Raw genomic sequence first — 23281 nt, 5'->3', positions numbered from 1 at the left:
GGCTGCACGACCTACTCCTGCACCTATTGTCTATTATCTCCCATTGATTTGTGAAGAGATTGCACCTTTTGGCAATGATCCATGCTTCCTCACTGTCCACTGGAGTAGTGCCAGATGATTGGAGGGTGGGAACTGTTATTCCCTTCTTCAAAAAAGAGAATAAGGATAATCCTGGGAATTACAGTACAGTCAGTCTCCCATCTGTGGTGGGCAAATTATTGGAGACAATTCTGAGAGACAAAATTTATGATTACTTGGAAAACCGTAGTTTGATAGTCAGCATGACTTTGTGAGGGGTATGTCATTTTGGTTAGGGTTTCTGGATGTGTTTTGTCTGTTTGTTTGGGTTTGTTGCTGAGAAATTGGTGTCCAGAAACCCTAGCCACTCTCCCCTACATGAAAGACATCTCAGAAATGTCTGCCAGACTACTCAGACCCCTTGGCATCATGGTAGCCCACAAGCCCACCAACACACTAAAACAGCAGCTAATGAACTTGAAAGATCCTATACAGACAACAAGCAAAACTAATGTCATTTACAAAATACTGTGCAAGGATTGTATCAAACACTACATTGGACAAACACGCCTCCAAAAACACAGGTCACAATATCACTATGCTGGTATATTGTCTTCACCATCTTTCTAATGCTCCTTTTTTGAAACTCTTTGGAAGCTGTTTGGAATGTTATAATTTGTTCTTACTTTGCCACTTAGGAATAACATGAAAATGTCTTTTGACGTGATGTTGAAGTGAAAATTCCCTTCCACATTTCAGTGCTATATAAATAAAAATTTTTATTTTATTTTCAAACCTGAATGTACAATTAAACTTAGGATGGTTTTAATTTTTCTCTCCAGTGTCCGTTTAAGTGACCAGTCTGATGACTGTTCTCAGCAGGGTTATTCCCCTGCTTTGACCACGGAAGATCTCTCTCAGTCTGATCCAATGGTTCCTGCAATGAATAATCGTCATGTGACTATGGCTGAAAGAATGACGCCACAGAAATGTGTTTTCAGCAACATAAGTCCAACCAGCAGTTTTGGAGGCAGGGTAAATTTTTTGCACTCAAATGACCTTTGTTTCTTGGATATTTTTAAATCTGCAATAGTAAATTGTTCCTGCTTTTGACTGTTGAGAGCTCTGTTTTCTCTATCTCTCTCGTTCTTGGTCTCTCGCTCTTGCTCTCTCCTCTCTTGCTTCCCTCTCTCCCACTCTTCCCATCTTCTCCTTCTCTCCTCCCCTTAAATGTATGCTGCCAAACTGCAATTTGAAAGTAAATGTATAACTGTCCCTGCTGGTATATTGTCTTCACCATCTTCCTAATGCTCCTCTTTTGAAACTCTTTGGAAGCTGTTTGGAATGTTATGATGTTATAATTTGTTCTTACTTCGCCACTTAGGAATAACATGAAATGAAATGCCAGGAAATTCTTCTTTTTTCTAACTTTATGCATTAAAGATTACTTTGTGTTCTCTCATGCCTTTCAGTACATAGGCTGATTTCATACTCTGTCATGCAGATGAGAAGTCCCTCCTGCTGCTGATTTCCATTTGGTTTCAAGCATAACATTTCTCATGTTTGGTGAGGTATTGGAGAACTTTACTTCATCAAAAGTGATTGACTTCAGAATAGGGCAGGTGGTCAGGAAAAAGCCATGAATAATATCACATTTCAACATGTTTTGTATTTTTAGACATCTCAGGTGCCAAGCACATTTGCTATTGAGCAAGAAAATGAACAACTATGGAAAAAACTCAGTACACTTAGAGAGGACAATGCCCGTTTGGTGTCCCAGAATCACAGTTTGGTACGCGAGATTGAAAGTATACAAGCGGAGCTGACTCAGTCAAAAGTTAAAGTGAGTATTCCAGATGCATATGCATTACATGCGTAACAGCTGGGTTCGTATTCAGATAATCTTAAAAATCTTTACTTGCATTATTATAAGGACTACATTTCAGATGCTGCAGTTCATGACTTAATGGAGGAGGAGAAGCAAATGAACTGAGAAATAATGTGGAAATGGAATATTGAAATATACTTGAAAGATTTTCATAATTTATATAGATCTCAAATATAGGAACTCAAATTCAAAAGCACTGGTAATCCAGAATTTTACTTGAGCACACATAAACCTCCAAGATTGGCCATGTTATTAATAACAAGAAATATGACAAAATCTGTCAAGCTTCTCATGTTTTTCAAGGCACAACTTAAAGGTCTTTGTCAAGTACAAATTTCTGTAACATTAAAGCAGGTGAAGGAGTGTGGATAGAAGAAAGTGCAATCAGAGCTATGTTTCAAGGAGGTTTTTGAGGATGGGCAGAGATGTGTTTCACGCACAGTAATTAGTCACTTGACACAGATTCTAACCAAATGTTTTCTTCTGTTAAAGAGCTCAAAACTTTGGAATCATGGAAAATACGATTGTATTTTTCAAAAGTAAATAGACATCTGTAAATCATTTTGGAATCTCCTGAGCTTTTGTTAAAAAATCCTGTATTCTTTTTGAAATACATTTGTGATATTTGCCTCCAGTATTCCTTGTAAGCTGTGGCTCAGTTGGTAACAGTCTTATCTGAATCACAAGGTTCAAGTCCTATTCCAGGATTTGCCTGAGATGTTTCTCAGTTTTCTTCAAAATCTGATCAGCATTCTTGAAGTTGAGGAGTAATTTGGAAATGAGAAACACTCAGTGAAGTGTTAATTGCTTCCAACTGCCATTCCAACATTATTATAAATTAACTAAAATTGCTCATGTAAAATGACTAAAATCAAATGTGTTACCAGGTGCAATATCTAAATATGAACTCACATTTTTGCGCTTTAAGGAAGTGCACCCCATTGGAGGAGGTAAAACTCTAATTAATTGTTGTGATGAAACACTAGGACACTTCTATTCTAAGTATATTTGCATTTGAATGAAAGCCAAAATGCTTCTGACAGTATAATAGGGATGACGCTTCAAAATTACATTTTCTGCTGTTATGTTCTTTTGGAACATACTGAAGTGGTGAAGGCACAGTAGAAGAGCTTGTTCCATTCCAATAAATGCATCCATATTTTAACCAACAATCCAGCTGGGAGCCAACCAGTAATTCAAAGTTTTGCATAAATTCTTACCTTTTTGTATTCTATGCCTTGACTTAAAAAGCCAAAAGGCCTGCATGGCTGTTAACGATCTTATCAATTTATCCTGCAAAAGCTGTGTATTGTGAACTTCCCAGGTCTCTCTGTTCCAGCACCTCTTGAAAATTAAACCATTTAGTTTATTATACCTCTCCTAATTCATCCAACTTTGTCCTTCCTTACGTTATATTTCATGTGCTCTGTGTTTTCCCCTTTCGTGGTATAAGCCTCCTGAATTCTGTTATCATCTTTCACACTGTTCATTACATTTCAGGATTTCATATTTGCAAACCTTTCAATTATGGATTTATGATCAAGTGCAGGCATATCAAAAAATCCAATGCTTCCAAAATAACTAACTCTGCACACTTCTCTCCTGTCTGAAAAACTATTAACCCTCCTCCTCAGGATTTGCCTGAGCTGTTTCTCCGTTTTCTTCAAAATCTGAACAGCATTCTTGAAGTTGAGGAGTAATTTGAAAATGAGAAACACTCAGTGAAGTGTTAATTGCTTCTAACTGCCATTCCAACATTATTATAAATTATCTAAAATTGCTCATGTAAAATGACTAAAATCAGATGTGTTACCAGCTGCAATATCTAAATATGAACTCACATTTTTGCGCTTTAAGGAAGTGCACCACATTGGAGGAGGTAAGAATCTAATTAATTGTTGTGATGAAACACTAGGACACTTCTATTATAAGTATATTTGCATTTGAACGAAAGCCAAAATGCTTCTGACAGTATAATCGGGATGACACTTCAAAATTACATGTTCTGCTGTTATGTTCTTTTGGAACATACTGAAGTGGTGAAGGCACAGTAGAAGAGCTTGTTCCATTCCAATAAATGCAATCATGTGATATGGGGTTTAAATGTTCCTAAGTCCCACCGTCAGGATGTCTCAAAACAGTGAATTCTTGTGGCCCCTTTGAAGAAAGGTGTACAATCTAGATGCATCATCTTTGAAGTTTGAATTACAACTTCATCTCAGTCCAAAATGGCTTACTCAGTATTCTTAGACTGCGACCCTTCACTCTGGACTTTCCCTCCTTACCATGTCTTATCCAGATAGAATTTTACGTGGTGTCTATGAAATCTCCCCATGTTGTTCTTCTAATATCTAGTGTATTTAACAAACCAGTCCTGTCTGTCTTCGTACATCAGTCCTGCCATCTCAGGAATCCGTCTGGTAAACCCTCGTTGCACTCCCTCTATTGCCAAACATTCATTCTTGGATAGGGAGACCAAAATTGTATGCAAACTCCAGGTGTAGTTATGCCAAAGCCCTGCACAATAGCAGGAAGACATCCCCTACTCCTGTGCTGTAAACCTCTTACTATGAAGATCAATGTAAGTTTGACTTCACTTTCCGCTGCACCTGCATGCTTACTTTCAGTGACTGATGAACAAAGGTCTCGTTGCACTTCCCCTTGCCCATTTTCTATCACTGTTCAGACAACTTGTCTTCCTCTTTTAGCTACCAAAGTGGATAACCTCACATTTATCCACATAATTCATCCGCCATGCATTGGCTCACTCACTCAACTTATGCAAATCACACTAAAGTAAAACATAAATTGCTGGAGAAGCTCAGCAGGTGTGGCAGCATTTGTGGAGAGAAAGCAGAGTTAACATTTTAAGTCCAGTAATCAATCTTCAGAACTGGAACCAGCTATTAGTAAAGGACTCCAGGGCAACTCCGTCCTGACTCTGTATCCCACTCTTCCACCACCTCTGCTGAGTATGTTCTGCTGGTGGGACAAAACATAACCAGGGATGTTGATGGTTGTATCTGTGACATTCTGTAAGGTATTGTTGGAGGAAAATGATTAAATAAATCACTCGACACCCAGAGTCTACTTCCAGCATCAAGTGCGACAGCAACTCTGGGAGTCCAGAAACTTTTTTCACTGCAAGTGGAAAGACAAACTTTTTAAAGTTTGTTTTCAGCCTGCCTTTGACCAATACAAACCAATCATATGACTAATTGATTACATAAGCATCTACTCAGGTTATTCATGTGACTGCATGGTCAGTGATTAGCAGCCTTATGGATGACCCTCAGTCTTCCATGATCTCATGATGTTGACCACACACTCTTAGCTCTATCCTTTGGCCTTTTACAATGTATATTATTAAACCACATTCCAATGCTTATAACTTCTGCACCTGTAATTCAGTCTTCTCTGTAAACAGTCAGAAAGTGTTGTGCTAGAAAAGCACAGCAGGTCAGGCAGCATCAAAGGAGCAGGAGAATCTATATTTCAGGCATTAGCCCTTCATCAGGAATGCTGCCTGACCTGTAGTGCTTTTCCAGTGTCACAATTTTCGATCCAACAGTAGTAGATTCGCCAACTTTAAGGGCATTTAAATGATCGTTGGATAAACATGGATGATAATGGAATAGTATAGGTTAGATGGGCTTTGGATTGGTTTCACAAGTTGACGCAACATCGAGGGCCAAACGGCCTGTACTGTGCTGTAATGTTCTATGGCTGTGATCTCCAGCTTCAGCAGTCCTCGCTTTCTCCTCCTCCCTGTAAGCAATATTGGTGTCTTTTCTTACAGTCTAAGCCTGTCTGTCCAGAGTTATTTCGTGGAATGTTTTAATATTTTTAAAGAGAAATTATATTTCAAATCTATAACTATGTTTATCTGTATTACGTACTTAACAAAAGTAACTATTTGTGATGGATCTCAGATCTGAAATCAGCGAGGTATGGAATTCTTCTGTCAGCATTCTCAAGCATGTCTTTATCCAGTTGTTTCTGTATGAATAACTGCAAACTGCAGCTGCAGCTTGCAACAAGACCTTTTATCTACTATCTTACTCTTATTACCTTGGATGTATTCTGTCTACTAAGCTACAATTGTCCTAACGTATGGCTTACTTTATTAGTACACTAAACAAACTACTGCTTCAGCTAAAAAATCATCTTATGTCAACTAAAACTCATGGGCAGCCATTTTTAGATCACCTTCAGCCGGGGCAGCCCCAACAGTATAATTCTATGAGTTTGGCTATGTCAGGCTGTTGCTTGACTAGTCAGGGAGTCCGTTCTCCCAATTTTCACACTAGCCGCCAAATATTAATAAGGAGGACTTTGCAGGGTTGACAGGGCTGTTTCTCCCTATACCTTTTGATGCATTTTGCCCTAAGAATTGTATCTAACTCCTTTTTGTAACATTGAATGTTTTGATCTCAGCTGCTTTCTGTGGCAGAGAATTTAACAGGCTTACTGGAACTCTATCAACAAACATATTGAGTTAGACCCCATCTGCCACCCCCTGAGAAAAAAATCAGGAAATTACATCACCACAGGAAATTATGTCATATTAGGAAATGACATCACCAACCCAAAGAAACCTAAACATATAAATAGAAAGCAGGAATTACCAGCAGTGCTTTGCCTGGAGGCCCACTGAAGATGTTACCTAATAGGGTCTGGAAATGAACCTTTCAGCTCCGCAAGCAAACCTACATCCAGAACCTCAACCTGAGCTACAAATCTTCTCAAAACTCACTGGCTGAAATAAATTCTCCTCATGTCAAACCCAAATGGCCTCCCCATTATCCTTCTACTGTGACTCCTGGTTCAATACTCCCTGGTTGTCTGGAATATCTGGAAGATTGGATTTGTTTTTCCAGGTATATATATATAGCTTTAACACAATTGTGATTATGTTGAGTGCCCATTTATTCAGGAAATTATATTGGTAAAGAATACTTTTTGAGATGGGAGCAAATTTTCAAAAGTAGACAGTGCAAGTATTCAAAATAATTTAGTTGTTCATTTTTGACATATATGAATACCCCAAATTTCTTTCTTGTTTTAACTCGCAGTTTTGTCATCTTGAACCATCTATTAATGAAAAGACACTCCATATTTCTCAGCTAAATGAAGATATCTTGGGTTTGGAGGCAGAAGTAGAGGCTCAAGAGAAAGTACTCAGGTAATTTGCAGAGCAGAGGTTCACTCTTTTTTTCAGTTTTCACATGTTTTGGTTCTACCCTCAACATTCCCTTGGTTACAGGGGAGCTGGTGTTCTGGAGGAGTGTTGTGGCTAAATCACCACAAAGTCCCTTTAATTTGGCTACTTATTGAGAAATCTCACAGGCTATCAAGTATTGAAACAGTGATTTAAACTTTATTGCATGTAGCAACCAAAATAAGACTTCTCAAGTAAGCAAATTAAGCCTCACAACTCCAACTTGACTATTAGCCAATTAATGGTGGAATTTCGCTACAATTCTAACCAAAAGCATCTGTTTTTGAAAGTGGACAAGTTTCGATCCTTGTGCAGTTTGTTCTTCAAAGTTCTGTTAATGAAGGGCTCTGGTGTTGGATTATTATACAGATTTTTGAACTTCTGGTCTATGATGTGATTTTATTGATGAATCTTTAGATTTCTTTCATCCAAAATTTGATGACTGTTTTGCAATTTCTAAGACTGCAGCTTTATCCCTTACTAGAAGTAACTTCTTTGTTCCTTGTTACATTTGGCTTTGACTGTCTAAGACACAGCTTTCCTGTGATTAACTCCTTAATTTCTGGCAGTCAGTTATCCTTGTGGCAACAAAGCAGCCAGTTATCAAGCAGACATCAAAACAGTTTTGTTCATGTATTTTTAACTTGCTCTATTCCCAGACATGGCTAATTGCTTTCAGATCTTATATAAGTTTGTCCTTGTCCTTTAATAGTTTATTCCAGACAGTTATTGCTGCTTTTTTCCATAATTAACACTTTATCTTTGTTGATCCTTTCAATCCATGAATAGTTATTTAAATCCTGGTGTTGCCTGAGTCAAAAGGTAATAAGTTCAAAGCTCAAGAGCATTGTGAAGGATCCTAGCATTGATGAATGTGCATAACTTCAAATGAGACATTAAGTGAAGATTCATTGACTTTTTCATGTGAATGATCCACTTGCACTAATTAAAATGGAACACTAGGTTCTTTTTCTATCCTGGTCAATATTCTTCCCTGAAACAAAACCGGTTCATTCATTTACAGTTTGAGACTTTGCCGTGGAAAATTAGACTGCTGTTAATTAATCACAGAATCTCTACAGTGTGGAAGCAGGCCAGTCGGTCCATTGAGTCCACACCAACCCCTCAAACAGCAACCCACCCCGCCCTACCTTATTCTTGCAATCTACCTAGCCTATTAACCTCTGAGCAATATGGGCAATTCAGCATGGCCAATCCATCTACCTGCACACCTTTGGACTGTGGGAAGAAACCCATGCAGACACAAGGATAATTGGCAAACTCCACACAGACAGTTGCCTGAGGCTGGAATCAAAACCCAGTGCTTGGTGCTGTGAAGCAGTTGTGCTAACCACTGAGCCACCCTAATAGTCATTATCTATAGACTATTAATCCAGACAGCCAGGTAATGCCCTGGGGACCCAGGTTTGAATTCTGACAACATTCCAGAGTAGTGGGTTGATTGGTTTGTGAGTTTGAGTTTTGCACGTATATTGATTAACTAGAAACATAGGTGATTTAGGAGTGTTGGCTAACAGATAAAAAGGACCATTGGTGATTTGGTGGTGGGAGAAAAAAATGTTCAGTTATGTGAAAGAGCACTTTGAGATATAAAAAGAAAACTAAAGACAAAATATCACACGTCTGGAGCAGGGCTGTTGTGGCTTAGTGGTATCATCCCTACCTTTTAGCTTGGAGGCAAAACGTACAAGTTCCACCTTCTCCGGAGACGTGCCATAACATACCTGGACTGTTTTATTGATAAATAAAACCTGGAGTAGATTGTGAAGAGTTTACCAAGTGGTATTATCCCTAGACTGTATATCCAGGGAATTAGGTAGTATTCTGGGGAAATGGATTTGAATCCTGTCAATCATCCAGAGTGGGAGAAAAAAAGGACCAGGAATCCCCATCCATTTCCTACCTACCCACCCATAGCTAATAATCAACTGTAGTATCTGCTTAACTGACCAAGCAGAGCTCATCCAATATCACTGCTCATCTGTAATCAACTGGTGATGTGGACGTGCCGGTGTTGGACTGAGTGGACAAGATTAGAAGTCACACAACACCAGGTTATAGTCCACTAGGTTTATTTGAAATCTCAAGCTTTCGCCAGGTGAGAGGGCAGCGCTTCAAAAGCTTGTGATTTCAAATACGCCTGTTGGACAATAATCTAGTGTCATGTGACTTCCAACCTATAATCAGCTGTCTCTTTTATGCACTGCCAAAAAGTGAACTCTGCTTACCTTCTCAGCCAGTGTTAAATGCTTTAAAGTTCATTTATGAGACCGCTGGTAAGGCTAGCAAAGGCAATCCCTAATTACCCATAGGGAGATGGTAGTGACCTAACTTCTTGAATCACTGCAGTCCAGACTCCTGTTGAATACCTTGCTGTGATTGCACTTGAGAAGTTAACAACATTTCATTGTGTAATATGAGTGGCATCTGCAGGATGTGATGAAGTACTACTAAAATGCAAATTCATTTTTTAAGTGAATTAAGAAAATAATTTCCAAAAATGTGACTGCACTAATGTTAATCTTGCTTTGAAAGCTATTTTGTTCTGTTTGTGACATGTGTGCTATTTATATAAATAGGGCTGGGTGTACACAGGTTGGAGGGTGCTGATTCAGTCATTACTTGTCCACATCACACTAGGGTCTAGGGGTTTTGAAAGGGGTTTTGTGGGCCAGAGGATCTGGGTTCATGCCCCACTTTACCTGGAGGTGTGTCATAACATTTACGAACAGGTTGATTAAAAACATATTTTTAAAGTCTCACTTGGGCCTTCCAGAGCAGTTCAAGAGACTGTTGGCTCTGGGATAGAAGATCCAGTTCAAATCCCAGCAGCCCGGTGGCAGTCATGATGTGTTGGAATAAGTTGATTATTTTTTCACTGGTGCTGTTGAGGCTTGCTTGTTATGCACATATTGGAAAGCCAGCACAAGTCTGTTGATAAAATGACACTTACTGACATTGGTGGTTTGTAACAGATTAGGAGCAGGAATAGGCCATTTGGCCCTTTTGAGCCTGTCCATCATTCAATATTATCATGGATGAATGTCCAAATCAATACGTAGTTCCCATTTCTGATCTTTATGGAGTCATAGAGTCATACAGCACAGATCCTTCAGTCCAACTGGTCCATGCCGATCTTAAACCGAACGTCTTACTTGACTGCATTTGGCCCATATCCCTCTAAAGCGTTCCTATTCGTGCACGTATTCAAATATCTTTTTAAATCTTTTTAAATGTTGTAAATGTATGCACCCTCTACCACTTCGTCCAGGAACTCATTCCATAAATGCACCCACTCTGTGTGGGGGGGAAAAGGTTGCTCCCCAGGTCCCATTTAAATCTTTCCTCTGTCACCTTAAACCCATGTCCACATGTTTTGACCTCCCTTACCCTTGGAAAAAGACCTTGGCAATTCATCTTATTTGTGCCCCTCGTGATTTTATGAACCTCCATAGGGTCACACCTCAGCCTCCGATGCTCCAGGAACGAAAACCTATCCAGCCTCTCTTTATAATTCAAACTCTCCACCCCGGAATTGTATCGAAGTCCTTCCTTTTTGAAAATATTCGATGTTTTGGCCTCAAACAGTATCTATGGCAGAGTTCAACAGGTTCACCATTCACAGTGAAGAAATTTCTCCTCATCTCAGTCCGAAATGGTCTGTCATGTATCCTTAAGTTATGACTCCTAGTTCTGGACTCTACCATCATCGGAAATATTCTTCCTGCATCAGCCCTGTTTAATCCTGTTTAGAATTTTGGTGGTGTCTGTGAGCTTTAAAGCTGGTAGCTAAACATTTGTAATGTCTCAATTTGTGATTAAATCTAAAGCTAAAAACAATTGAGTTCTAGTCTCTTCATAAACTGGCTCCAAGAAGTTTAGCAAAAGGTCTATTTTTAGAATTTTAATTTAAGATCATTTCTTTTTGTTGTGAGCATTTGTGATAAAGCCATTGAATTTGCCAGTTCTCATTTGTAAAACTCCATAAACATTTACGTATAAAAACTGTCTTTTTTTCTTTCTTACTAAGAGTTGCAGAAGAAAAATTAGAAGAAAGTCAATGGATGGTGGCTGAGAAGGAAAAACTCTTGGAAAAGTTATCTGATGAATGCAAAAGAGTAAAGAATGAACTCTACGAACAAAGTCGACGAAGAAAAAGGTACTGGTCAACAGTAAAATGATCTTTTTGTCAGAATAACATTTTATTAAGTTAAAGGCAATTCATGCCTAACGGCAGTTGCTGTTATATAGCAGCTGTTTAGAAGCTTGCCTTAGTGATGTTCTTTTTCAGGTTGTCCTTCGCAATTCAACAACTGGAGAGGCTGGTTCACACTGCCCAAATTTCCATTGGTATAATGCTGCATCAATTTTTTTATTTTTATGTGGAATAAAAGTAGAAAAAAGAATTCTGCAGCTTTGGGGAAATCCAGTACCTGAGTATTGTACTGACACACATTTTGACTAAATTTTGATTCTTGAATTTTGATAGTTGTGGAAAATAGGCATAATGTGGTTTATTGAAATCTGGAACAATTTCAATTAGGAAAGGTTCCAGTCTGAAAATGAGGGATGATACATCAGGGTATCCATTTGAGATTAGTAATTGAGGGTGAAGTTGAAAGGAACAAGTGATTTGATGGGAAATGGAGTGTTGGTGCATATAAAGAAATTAAAGGTCTTATTTTTCTCATTATAAACCTTTTTCCAGCTGTATCAAGCCACAAAGCATTGGGCTTGACATTTATGGCAGATGAAACCAAAAGTTTGTTGTTTTATGTATAGAACATTTTCTTGATGAGAAAAGTAGTTTGATGTTTTGGGGTTTTAGTTACTTTTTAACAATTGGAAGAAAGAGTTCAGAATTCAAGAGGCTTTGAAAAGAGACCTGACCTTCCATTTAATATTTAATTGGGGAACTCACTGGGCATAATTTGGAAATCTAAAATGTTAGTAAATTTTTATATAACACCTGGAATGCCAGAATCATGTAAAACAATTTGTATCTCATGTTAGAGAGGGAACCACTATTATTAAAAACGGAGAACAAGTGTTACCAATGAGATCAAGTTGCTGAGTTTGTGTGTGGAGGATCTTGGGTGGGTTTACATATTGCTTGAAACTTGCTTTAGTGTAGTGATAAATTTGCATGTGAATTTTTGACAAAAACAAATTTGACAAGCGGTGATACACTTCAAATAATAATTGCCTATTGATCACAGTGGGTGTGACTGCATCCATGGAGAGAGAGCAAGCTAAAGTTTTGAGTCTGGATGACTCTTCTAAACTCTTCTAGAAGAGTTACCTAGACTTGAAACGTTAGCTTGTTCTCTCTGATCCACTGTGATCTCCAGCATTTGTTATTTTCGGTACAGCTTCCATCATTTGCAGTTGTGTGTTCCTACATTTGGCCTATTGATATTGTTTTCAAATAACGAATAGCAGCTTGGGAAACAGAACTGAGCGAGAACAAAACTCAAATGTAAGTACTTTTATGAAAAGAGAGAGTATAGAAAGAAATGTTTCGATGGGAGAAATACAATATGTTTCACAGAAAACTTGCTTGATTTGTGTGAACTCCACCTCCACTCCTATTTTTACTTTTGTCTGGAAATTTAAAACTAGAACATACATGTTACATTGGAAAAATACATTTCTGTACTTCAGGAATATATGACTAGTGACATAAGTGCAACTTTTTTTTGTTCTAAATAGATCTGAACAACAAAGAAATGAAGCGCTTTATAGTGCTGAGGAACTTTCTGCTGCTTTCAAACAATACAAGGAAAAGACCACGGAAGAGCTTTTAATGGTGAGGGAGGATGCACCTTAGTTATTCAATGTAAATATAGAATCTGCAGAAATGTTTAATTTAGTTTTCTTCTTTGTATTATAGTTTCAAGCCAATGAACAGGACTTGCAGAGGCGTCTGGATCAGTATGACAAGGACAGAGTAGAGTTATTTGAGAAATGTACGATGTTCGAAAAAGAGTTGGAGAGCAAGAATGAGGAAATCAGGTATCTCAATCATTCTTATATGCACTGACTTCAACAGAGAAAATTAATTAAATGTTTTCTTTCTTCAATTTTCCTACTTTACTGTTGTCATGCACATGTCACCACTTGAACACAGTTCCAGTCACCATAACAGTGGCACTCTTAATATCTCTTTAAACTGGCTGTTCATCGTGGGCAGATAGAGAATGAGATTTACACCCTCGAAACTAATCCCAATCCTTTCTCATTCAAATATGCGAATGTTAACCCATACTGTTGTAGGATTCAATGAAGAAAGTTTCGAAGATTAAACTGCTAATTGTAATGATTTTTGCATGGTTTTCTTTTTCTCTCCTCAGCCTGAAAATATTTATTTGACTGATTGTAACTTAGCATTTTTTATAATATCAACTTCTGACACGTTAACAAATGCTTTTTGAGACTCTAAATAACCAAGGTATTACCTCTCAAACGCTAACAGATTTGTCAAACAGCAATTCCCCTTTTAAAACTGTAACTCCATCCCATCATATTGTGATTTTATAAGTGCTGTATAACTGATGCTTTCAAATGTTCCAAATAATAGATTTTAGCATTATCACTGCTGTTTTTTTTGGCAAAGCAATAGTCTTGCTTTAATTCTCCAACGACTTTTATTTATATAGCACCTTTAATTAATAAATTACCCCAAGATGCTTCTCAGAAGCATTACAAAACAAAATATGACACGGAACCACATCAGGAAATGTTAGATCACAAAATATTTAGGTTTTAAGGATTGTCTTCATGAAAATGAAGTAAGGACAGAATTCTAGGGTTCAGACACTGAAGATATGATCACCAGTAGTGAGTGATTAAAATCAGGGCGTTTAAAGGTCTGGAATAAATGAGTGCAGATATTTCTGAAGGTTGTGGAGTTTGGGGCTGGAGGACATTAGAGTAGAGTATAGGCCAAAGCCTTGAAAGGATGTGAAACAAGGATGAGAATCAAGTACATTTGACCAAGTACTAATGTATGTCATTGAGTGCAGGGATATTGGGAAAATGGAACTTGATAACTTTAACTACTTTTGTGGCCCTGGTTATATTAGTTTTCCCAACTCAGATGTTATATACTTTAATCTAGTTTCCTGATCTACTCTATCCAACTCACGTCTTCATAGCTATCTAGTTTGCTTAATTCTGGGATGAAAAGCCTTTGTTATGAGCAGAGACTGGATAGATTGTATTTGTTTTTTCTTGATGCAGAGGAGGCTGAGTGCGATCTAATTTAGGTTTACAAAATTATGAGCGGCATACATAGGTTAGACTGTGGGAATCTTTTCCCCATGGCTGACATATCTGAGACCAGAGAGCAGGTTTAAGGTGAGGGGTGGGTTGTTTCGATGAGATCTGAGAAAAACAAAATACCCAGAGGGTAGTAGAAATATGGGATGCACTGCCTGAGATGGTGGTGGATGCAGATACAAAACAAAAAGAAGCATCTGGATGAGCACTTAAATGCCAGGGTATAGTAGATAAGTAGGTATGAACCAAATGTTGGTAAAAGGAATTAGTGTAGATTGGCCTTTGTTGATCACATAGGCATGGTGTGCTGAAGGATCCTGTATGCTTTTATGAGCTGTGCCTTCCGGAAGGATTTGTTCTGTCCTGTTTCTTTTGAAATCAAATGTTGTAAACTTGAAGCTGAGCTGTCTGCTCTGAGCCCAGCTGTTTTTAAAATTTGAACAATAGAAGCAGTATGAAGGGGTGGGGTCAAGCTCCCACAGAACAAGGATTTTAATTTTAGCTGTTAGCAGTTGCATGACACCTGTTATTCCTCTGTTATGGTGAAAAGCTTGGGTTCTCTTCCTGCTAATAGGATTGAGATTTTGCTTTTGTCAAGGGTGTGTTAATGGGATGTAACTATATTGAAACAGTTGCTACTTGGTAGTTAAATAATCTATTATTCTGTTAAGTTTTCCAATTGAGTTAAATTATTCTAATTCTTCTTCCTTTGTTTATATTTTATCTTTAGTGTGAATGTAAAATGTGTTTTGCTTCAAGCCTAGTCGTTTGATCAATCGAATTGCATCCAGAACAAAACACCTTGTGCTTGCTTTTAAAAATAAGAAAAATTTGGGGTCTAGGGTATCTTTTTAATATATTTTGAAGGGGTTTGGTCTGGTCTACAGTAATGCTGTATAACTGACTGAAAGGCCTGGTTTCACACACAATTAAAAAGCTTCCAAACTCAGTCCAAAGTTTTCTAGAAACACGTTTATTAGATTTGTCATGTTTTACACTGATAAACATAACCTCACGTATGCTGCAGTTGGTGGATCAGTACACTGATTATCCTGAATTCCTTCAGTGAACTTGTCCTCCAAACAACTACTGCATGTTTGGTTTTTCCTGTCTACATAGTTATCAAAATAAATCTATTTATTTCTAACGGCTGTTAATTCATGTATTTTTCCCTAATGTTATTCTGTGTATCCAAGGTACATAACATATTGTTAAATCATTAATTAATAGTAAAGTAACTGCACTAGCTAAATACATAAGATGGCTACAAGTGAAGCTTAGGGTTGGGGATTCTGTGATGAGTAACTCCCTTCCTGAATTTCCAATTTCGCCATCTGCAATGAACAGAATTGAGAATGTGATTGGGTACACTTCACTTATTTTGGTGTGTGCAGCCCCACCAATACTCGAGGCTTGACAAAGCAACCAACTTGACCAACATCTCATACAATGTCTTTACAAAACATCTGTTCACTTCCTTCAGTATTGGCACACAGAGCAGTAACATACACCATGCACAAGATCACGGTAGCAGTTCATTTAAGGCCCCTTTGATAGTACTGTCCAACATTTGCCATCTACCACATAGAAAGATAATGCATGTATCGAATACTACCTGTCCAAGTTACACTTTATCCTAACTTGGAACTGTGCCATAATTCCTTCGTTATCGCTGGACCAAATTCCTGGAACTCCCTTTCTGGTGGCAATGCCAATGAAGCTTGCATTTGTCTAATAAAACTTTAAAAATTAATTCAGTATGTATATAGGACAAATAAGTGTGAAGTAGGTACTGAAATACGAGTAACAGTTGGCATACAGGTAATATTCATAATTTTTCTTTTGTTTGTAGGATCATAATGGGACAGTCTTGTGATGTGAAGTTGGTTCAGCATGATCTGGAGGCTAAAAATGCAGGCTTGTTTTCAGTTTTGTCTGACTCCAAAGAAAAGATTAAGATGTTAGAAAGTGAACTCACTGATAAAGAGGCTATTTTAAAAGAGAGAGATGCCTTGAGGGTTGAGAATGCAGGACTAAGAGGACTTACAACTTCCCAAAGTGAAAAATTGCTTCAGGTAAATAAAGAACTCGAGGTTGCCAAATTGGAGGTGAAGAACTTGGAGTCAATTTTACAACTGGAACAGACACAAAGTGAAGAGGTAAACTAAAGAGTAAATATTTCACTGTCAGCCTTACACCAACCTTGCACAGACTTCAATAATGCGAACATCTTGCACAATATGAGGCATAGTCTGCACTGTGAGCTGGTATTTTCCTATTCAGGTGTTTATGGAAGCATGATTGCTCCATGTGCATGTTTCACCCTTTCTTGCTTTCCCATCCTTAGTGCAGTGTTTTCATTTAGAAGGCCAAAGACTTTGAGACTTTGAAATGTTGATATATCAATGCAGAATCGACGGGGTGCTTTCTTGTTAAAGTGATACTATCATTGAGGTGTGGTGCTAAATTATGGCTTTAAAATGTCCAGTGCCACTGTTTTAAAAGAAAACGACCAGTGTTTTATCCAGTATCTTGGCTAATTAGATTAGATTACTTACAGTGTGGAAACAGGCCCTTCGGCTCAGCAAGTCCACACCAACCCCCCGAAGAGTAACCCACTCAGACCCATTCCCCTACATTTATCCCTGACTAATGCACCTTACGTTATGGACAGTTTAGCATGGCCAATTCACCTAACCTGCACATCTTTGGACTCTGGGAGGAAACCAGATCACCCGGCGGAAACCCATGCAGATGCAGGGAGAATGTGCAAACTCCACACAGACAGTTGCCCGAGGCAGGATTTGAACCCGGGTCTCTGGCACTGTGACGCAGCAGTACTAACCACTGTGCCACCCCACGTTAATGTTTGTCATTCAGTCACCATCACTAAACAGGCTAACTGGTTATCCATCAGTTATTTTTTATGGGAATTTACTGGGGGCTTTACATTACATTGGCTTCTGACATCTGTCATCCAATCTCGACTATCTTGGCGCTTCTCCAGTTCACTGGCAGTGTGATCTGGGCACACATACGTCCATTGCAAGACATGCCAGCAACTTGCATTGGAACACATTATGCTCCAGCACTAAACATGCACACGGGACGAGAGTGCAGCTCAGGAATGCTCATTTGCTCTTATGGCGTTTGCCCGCCTAGTGTCTGCCTGCATGTTCAAGGTATTTCTGCATTGCCTTACCCTGCCAATTAGTGCACTCTCACAACCAAGCCGTATGTCTTGTTGCCAGGCAGTCCTCAGTCTATGGGCTATACATCTTGCTGTATGGTGTTGTGCTACATTAATCTTAGATCTGCTCCATGTGCCAGCAGCGTACAGGGCAAGCACATTGCATGTGCAACAAGCAGATAGCCATGTATCTAACTCTTTGGGAAGTCGTCCACAATGAAGTCCTTGGAGGCACCTATCAGTGAGGGAGTCTTAAGTGAAGGGCAGCCTCATGTAATAGTCCAGGGGATAAGCCACAGTTGAGCGTTTGTTGGGGGTTCTCAGTCAAGAGTTATTTACCTCTGCAATCCAGGGAGTGGGATTAGGCCATTCCATTGGCGCTGTATTGGCCAGATGACCGGTAGAGCTAGTACACTCAGGGAGCAGTCAGTGGGCTGGGCATGTCTTCCCCAGAGTTGTCTAGTCACGTCAAGGGAATGTGTCACTGACCATTGAGTCCATCCTCAGAAAGTAAGGGCATAAGGTGTTGGGGGTCAGATAGTGGCTGCTCAGTGACAGAGACTTGGTGCTTTAGCTTTCAGGACTGTGGTAGCAAGCTCTGGTAAAGGATGCAGTATAATTTTGAAGGAGAATAGCAAGGCTTTGAAGAGGATTAGAGTGTTAAATATGGCTTGGAGAAGTCGAGGACTGTTGAATATGGCTGGGAAGGGTATAATGAGGAGTGGGGAAATTGTCTAAGGCGGGTGGTGTCCTGAATTCAAGTTGGTGGATGTTCTTAACAACGCAGGTATGTCATTTTCAATGGAAAGTCAGGTGTATGTGAATGTCAAGAGATTGGGTGATTACTTGAGGAAACGTGAATCCTCTTGGATTGATGGATGGACTGCTAGGAAGGGGATGTGGATATTTGGGGTCTCATTGATATGAGCAGGCTGAGGCTGGGAGCTGCGAGAGGAGGAGTGCTCACTCACGGAAATTGGAAGTGATACAATGGGAAGAGAATAGCTGCAGCCACACTGAGAGGGTGAGGTAAGTGACTTAATCACTCATTATTCTAAGTATGTAAGTTTGCTCGCTGAGCTGGAAGATTTCTTTTCTGACGTTTTGTCATCATATTAGGAAACATCATCAGTGAGAGTCTCCAGTGAAGTGCTGGTGATATGTCCCGCCTCTCTCTTTATATGTCTTGGTTTCTTAAGGTGGGTGATGTCATTTCTGGTTGTTCTTTTTTCCAAGGAAAAGTAGATAGGATCTAAATTGATGAGTTTATTGATGGAGTTCTGGTTAGAATGCCATACCTCTAAAAATTCTCGTGCTTGTCTTTGTTTCACCTGTCCTAGGATGTGTGTGTTGGCCCAATAAAGTGGTGTCCTTCTTTGTCTGTATGTATGGAAACTAGTGATAGTGGGTCATGTCTTTTGGTGGCCAGTTGGTGTTTGTGTATCCTGGTGGCAAGTTTCCTATTTGTTTGTCTGATTCTTGCAGTTCTTGCATGGTATCTTGTAAATGACGTTAGATTTGCTGGTAGTATAGAATGGATCCATTCTTTCCATTAGTTGCTGTTTAGGTGCGTTGGTAGGTTTGTGAGCTACCATGATGCCAAGGAGTTGGAGTAGTCTGGAAATCATTTCTGATATGGCTTTGATGTAAGGTAATGTCACTATAGTTTTTGGTTGCGTTGTGTCTGCTTGTTTGGGTTTGTTTCTGAGGAATCGGCAGATTGTGTTTATTAGATATCGGTTTTCTTGAAAACCTTGTATAGATATTTTTCTTCCACTTTCTGTAGTTCTTGGGTATTGCAGTGTGATGCAGCTCATTGAAATAATGTCTTGATGCAGCTCCTTTTGTGGGTGTTGGGATGATTTGCTTCTGAAGTTAAGTGTTTGGTCTGTGTTTGTTGTTTTTCTGTAGACGCTGGTTTGAAGCCCTCCATGGACAGTACATTCAACTGTCATGTCTAGGAATGGGCATCTGTTGTTCTCCTCCTCTTTTGCAAATTTTATGCCTGTTAGGATATTATTGACGGTGTTATATGTTTCCTGTAACTTGTTTGGTTTTGTGATGACAAAGGTGTCTCCGCAAGCTAACTTATATACTTATCATCAACCTGAGCTACAAATCTTCTCAAACATCACCATAATTATTCTCTCTGTGAATCTCATCTATCTGAAACTCATTACCTGAGACTTTTTATAGAGGTAGATTTTTTTAATATATATTCATTCACGGGATGTGGACATCATTGGCCAGGCCAGCATTTATTACCCATTCCTAGTTAACCAGAGGGCAGTTAGATATCAACCACATTGCTGTGCATCTGGGGTCACAATTAGGCTGGACAAGGTAAGAGTGGCAGTTTCCTTCCCTGAAGGACATTAATGAACCAGGTGGGTTTTTTTTAACAATTGACAATGGTTGCATGGTCACCATCCGACTCTTAATTCCAGATATTTTTAATGAATGCAAATTCTATCATCTGCCATAGTAGGATATGAACCCAGGTCCTTAGACTATTACCTGGGTCTCTGGATTAATAGTCTAGAATTAATACGCCTAGATCATCACTTATGTACCCTACCCTTGGACCAGAACACTCAGGTTTACGTGCAGTGTACTAACTGAACAGGTTGATGAGAAAAATAGGTTAAATAAAACCCAGGCCCGTTCCCTCTCCCCCTATATCCCCCTCACTTTTGATAGTTTGTATTGGCCATTATAGCCTTTGCTTGTAAATACTTGATTGGCTGCACAGGTGGTAGTTAAAAAGTGAAAATTAAATTAAAGATTCTGAGAAGAAAAGATTTTAATGGTTGTAAAGTCGCTCAGTTGTTTGTAATAGCACTCCAGAGAAATAAAAAAACAGGAAATGCAGACCCAGCTGGAGAAGTGATAGCCTAGTAGTATTAATGCTAGACCTTTGGCCCAGGGAATGTTCTGGGGACCTGCATTTGAATTCCCTCTTTTCTTCACTCCCCCCCCCACCCCCCCAATGACAATTTGAATTCAGCAGAAATCTCGAATTAAAGGTCTCATAATGACCCTGAAACCATCGTTGATTGTCAGGAAAATCCGAGAAAGCAGATCTGGAAAGGGCTTTGCATGTAAATTTCTAATTGGCTGCACAGATAGAACATTGAGCATAGAACATAGAAAAGTACAGCGCAGAACAGGCCCTTCGGTCTACAGTGTTGTGCCGAGGATTATTCCTAATCTAAAATTAAATAACCTAATCCACACACCCCTCAACTCACTGTTGTCCAAGTACATGTCCAGCAGTCACTTAAACATCCCTAATGTCTCTGCTTCCACCACCATAGCTGGCAACGCATTCCATGCGTTCACAACTCTGTGTAAAGTACCTACCTCTGACGTCTCCCCTATACCTTCCTCCTAACACCTTAAAACTATGACTTCTCGTGCCAGTCAATCCTGCCCTGGGGAAAAGTCTCTGGCTATGGACTCTGTCAATGCCTCTCATCACCTTGTATACCTCAATCAAGTCACCTCTCTCCCTCCTCCTCTCCAGAGAGAAAAGTCCAAGCTTAGTCAACTTCTTTCTGTAAGACAAGCCCTCCAGTCCAGGCAGCATCTTGATAAACCTTCTCTCCAAAGTCTCAGTATCTTTCCTATAATAGAGTGACTAGAACTGGACACAGTATATAAAGTGTGGTCTCGAAGTGTAGAACTGTAGCAAAACCTTGCGGCTGTTAAACTCCATCCTAAGTCATAAATCCTATCCCTCAGAATTCTTTCCAAAACTTTGCTGGCCACAGACGTAAGACTGACTGGTCTGTAATTGCCAGGGATTTCTCTACTCCCTTTCCTGAAAAGAGCAACAATGTTTGCTTCCTTCCAATCCTTCAGTACATCTCCCGTGGAGAGTGAGGAGGCAAATATTCTCGCCAGCAGCTTAGCAACCTCCTTTCTCGCTTCCTGGAGCAGCCTAGGATAAATCTGGTCTGGCCCTGGGGACTTATCAATCTTAATGTTTGCCAAAATTTCCAGCACATCAACTTCATCAATCTTGATCTGTTCAAGCCTATTTCCCAGCTCCTCCAAATTCTCATTCACAATAAGTTGCCTTTCCTTAGTGAAAACCAAAGCAAAAAACTCACATAGGGCTACCCCTATCTGCACAGGCTCCACGCACAAGTTCCCTACGCTATCCCTGACCGGCTCTACCTTCTTCCTGATCATTCTCTTATTCCTCACGTGTGAGTAAAATGTCTTTGGGTTCTCCCTAATTCTTCCCACCAGGCCTTTTTTATGCCGCCTCCTGACTCTCAGTTCATTTCTGAGTTCCTTTCTAGCAAGCCTGTAATCCTCTAAAGCTGTGCTTGACCGTTGCTTCCTCCATCTTACTTAAGCTGCCTCCTTCCTTTTGACGAGAAGCTCCTCTGGTCTCGTCATCCAAGGCTCCTTAACCTTACCCTTTCTTGCCTGTCTCAGAGGAACAAATTTATGCATCATTCACAACAACTGCTCCTTAAACAGTCTCCACATGTCTGATGTGCCCTTTCTGTGGAACAATTGCTCCCAATCAGTACTTCCCAACTCTGAATACTAGCATCATAATTTCCTTTTCCCCAATTAAATATCTTCCCATGGTAACTGCTCCTTTACTTCTTCATGGCTATGGTAAATGTGAGACAGTTATGGTCACTGTCATTAAAGTGTTCTCCCACATGTCCTGGCTCATTGGCTACAATGATCAGCTGTGACAGTTAGTCATTTAAAAACAAAAACAAAGCATGGCGATTTAATGGTGGAAAATTTCTTTAGTTTCTTCAGATACAAAAAATAGAAAGACCAAAGGATCAATCTGCAGAACGATCTGTCCCTATGCCATGAATAGATGGCCTGTTTTGGTGTTCAACAATAAATGATGTTCCTTTTAAATTGGGCGATCTGAGTTACCACATCTCAGGAGGGCAAACAGTGTCAGTAGCAAATAGAATCATATTACACATTGTACCCCTTAATTGGACCTGATATTGGCAGTTCTGTGTGCAAACCTCTATCCGTTAATTCTCCTGTTTGGCTATAAACTGCTGCAAATTTGTGACAATATGTTGATTGCCTACATAGATTTAAATTCAGATGCATGAATGTTACAGTCAACAACATTTATGTCTAAAATGTGAAAAACAAAATAGCTTCTTTCATCATTGCCACCAAAGATATTTTTTTCACTTTGTCCCTTTCATAATGCCTAAGTGCATTTCTTGGCTCTCCAGCTGGGCAGAGGAAGCCCACTTTTATGCGTAGGCTATTGGCCCTGGAGCTTTGGTGAGGTAACCCCAGGGATGCTTGTGTCCAGATGGAGCAGACGTGCCATGAGTCATCTTGCTAGAGGCAAGTTTATCCTTTTCAACTTCAACTTTCAGAGTTCAGAGGTGGGTAGGCAGTGTGAAGGTAGAGGGCCCAATCACATCTACAGTATCCTGAGAGGTCTGTGTATGATTCTTGCATTGGCTGAGTGTCTCCTAGCGCACCCAGCCCCCATGTGAGGAGGGTTCACCTGGACTTGGTTCAACACTCCCCTTCCTATAATGCAAAGCCCGTGATCCTGGGGACCAGGCAGGCAGGTTATTATCTAAATGCTGATAAACTGAGATAAGGGGAGGTGGAATGAGACCTGGGTGTCCTTCTTTACTAGTTT

General features: G+C 39.5%; 1 protein-coding gene across 15 annotated transcripts in view; it reads left to right on the top strand.

Moving 5' to 3' along the window:
* ccdc18 (coiled-coil domain containing 18) overlaps window positions 1-23281 on the top strand; it is a 181630-nt gene that overhangs the window by 25678 nt on the left and 132671 nt on the right. For all 15 annotated transcript variants that reach the window (XR_011961186.1, XM_072574660.1, XM_072574662.1 and 12 more), the window contains 7 exons: window positions 861-1053; window positions 1697-1861; window positions 6982-7091; window positions 11179-11307; window positions 12861-12957; window positions 13042-13163; window positions 16282-16588. Coding sequence is in view for 14 of the 15 variants with exons in the window: in XM_072574660.1 (XP_072430761.1) it covers window positions 861-1053; window positions 1697-1861; window positions 6982-7091; window positions 11179-11307; window positions 12861-12957; window positions 13042-13163; window positions 16282-16588 (1123 nt within the window). In the remaining variant the exon portion in view is untranslated. The remainder of the gene's footprint in view (window positions 1-860; window positions 1054-1696; window positions 1862-6981; window positions 7092-11178; window positions 11308-12860; window positions 12958-13041; window positions 13164-16281; window positions 16589-23281) is intronic.

This window comes from Chiloscyllium punctatum, chromosome 7 (assembly GCF_047496795.1).
Source record: "Chiloscyllium punctatum isolate Juve2018m chromosome 7, sChiPun1.3, whole genome shotgun sequence".
NCBI lineage: Eukaryota > Metazoa > Chordata > Chondrichthyes > Orectolobiformes > Hemiscylliidae > Chiloscyllium > Chiloscyllium punctatum.
Note: the sequence above shows the minus strand (reverse complement) of the source record. Positions and strands in the feature narration are given on the sequence as shown.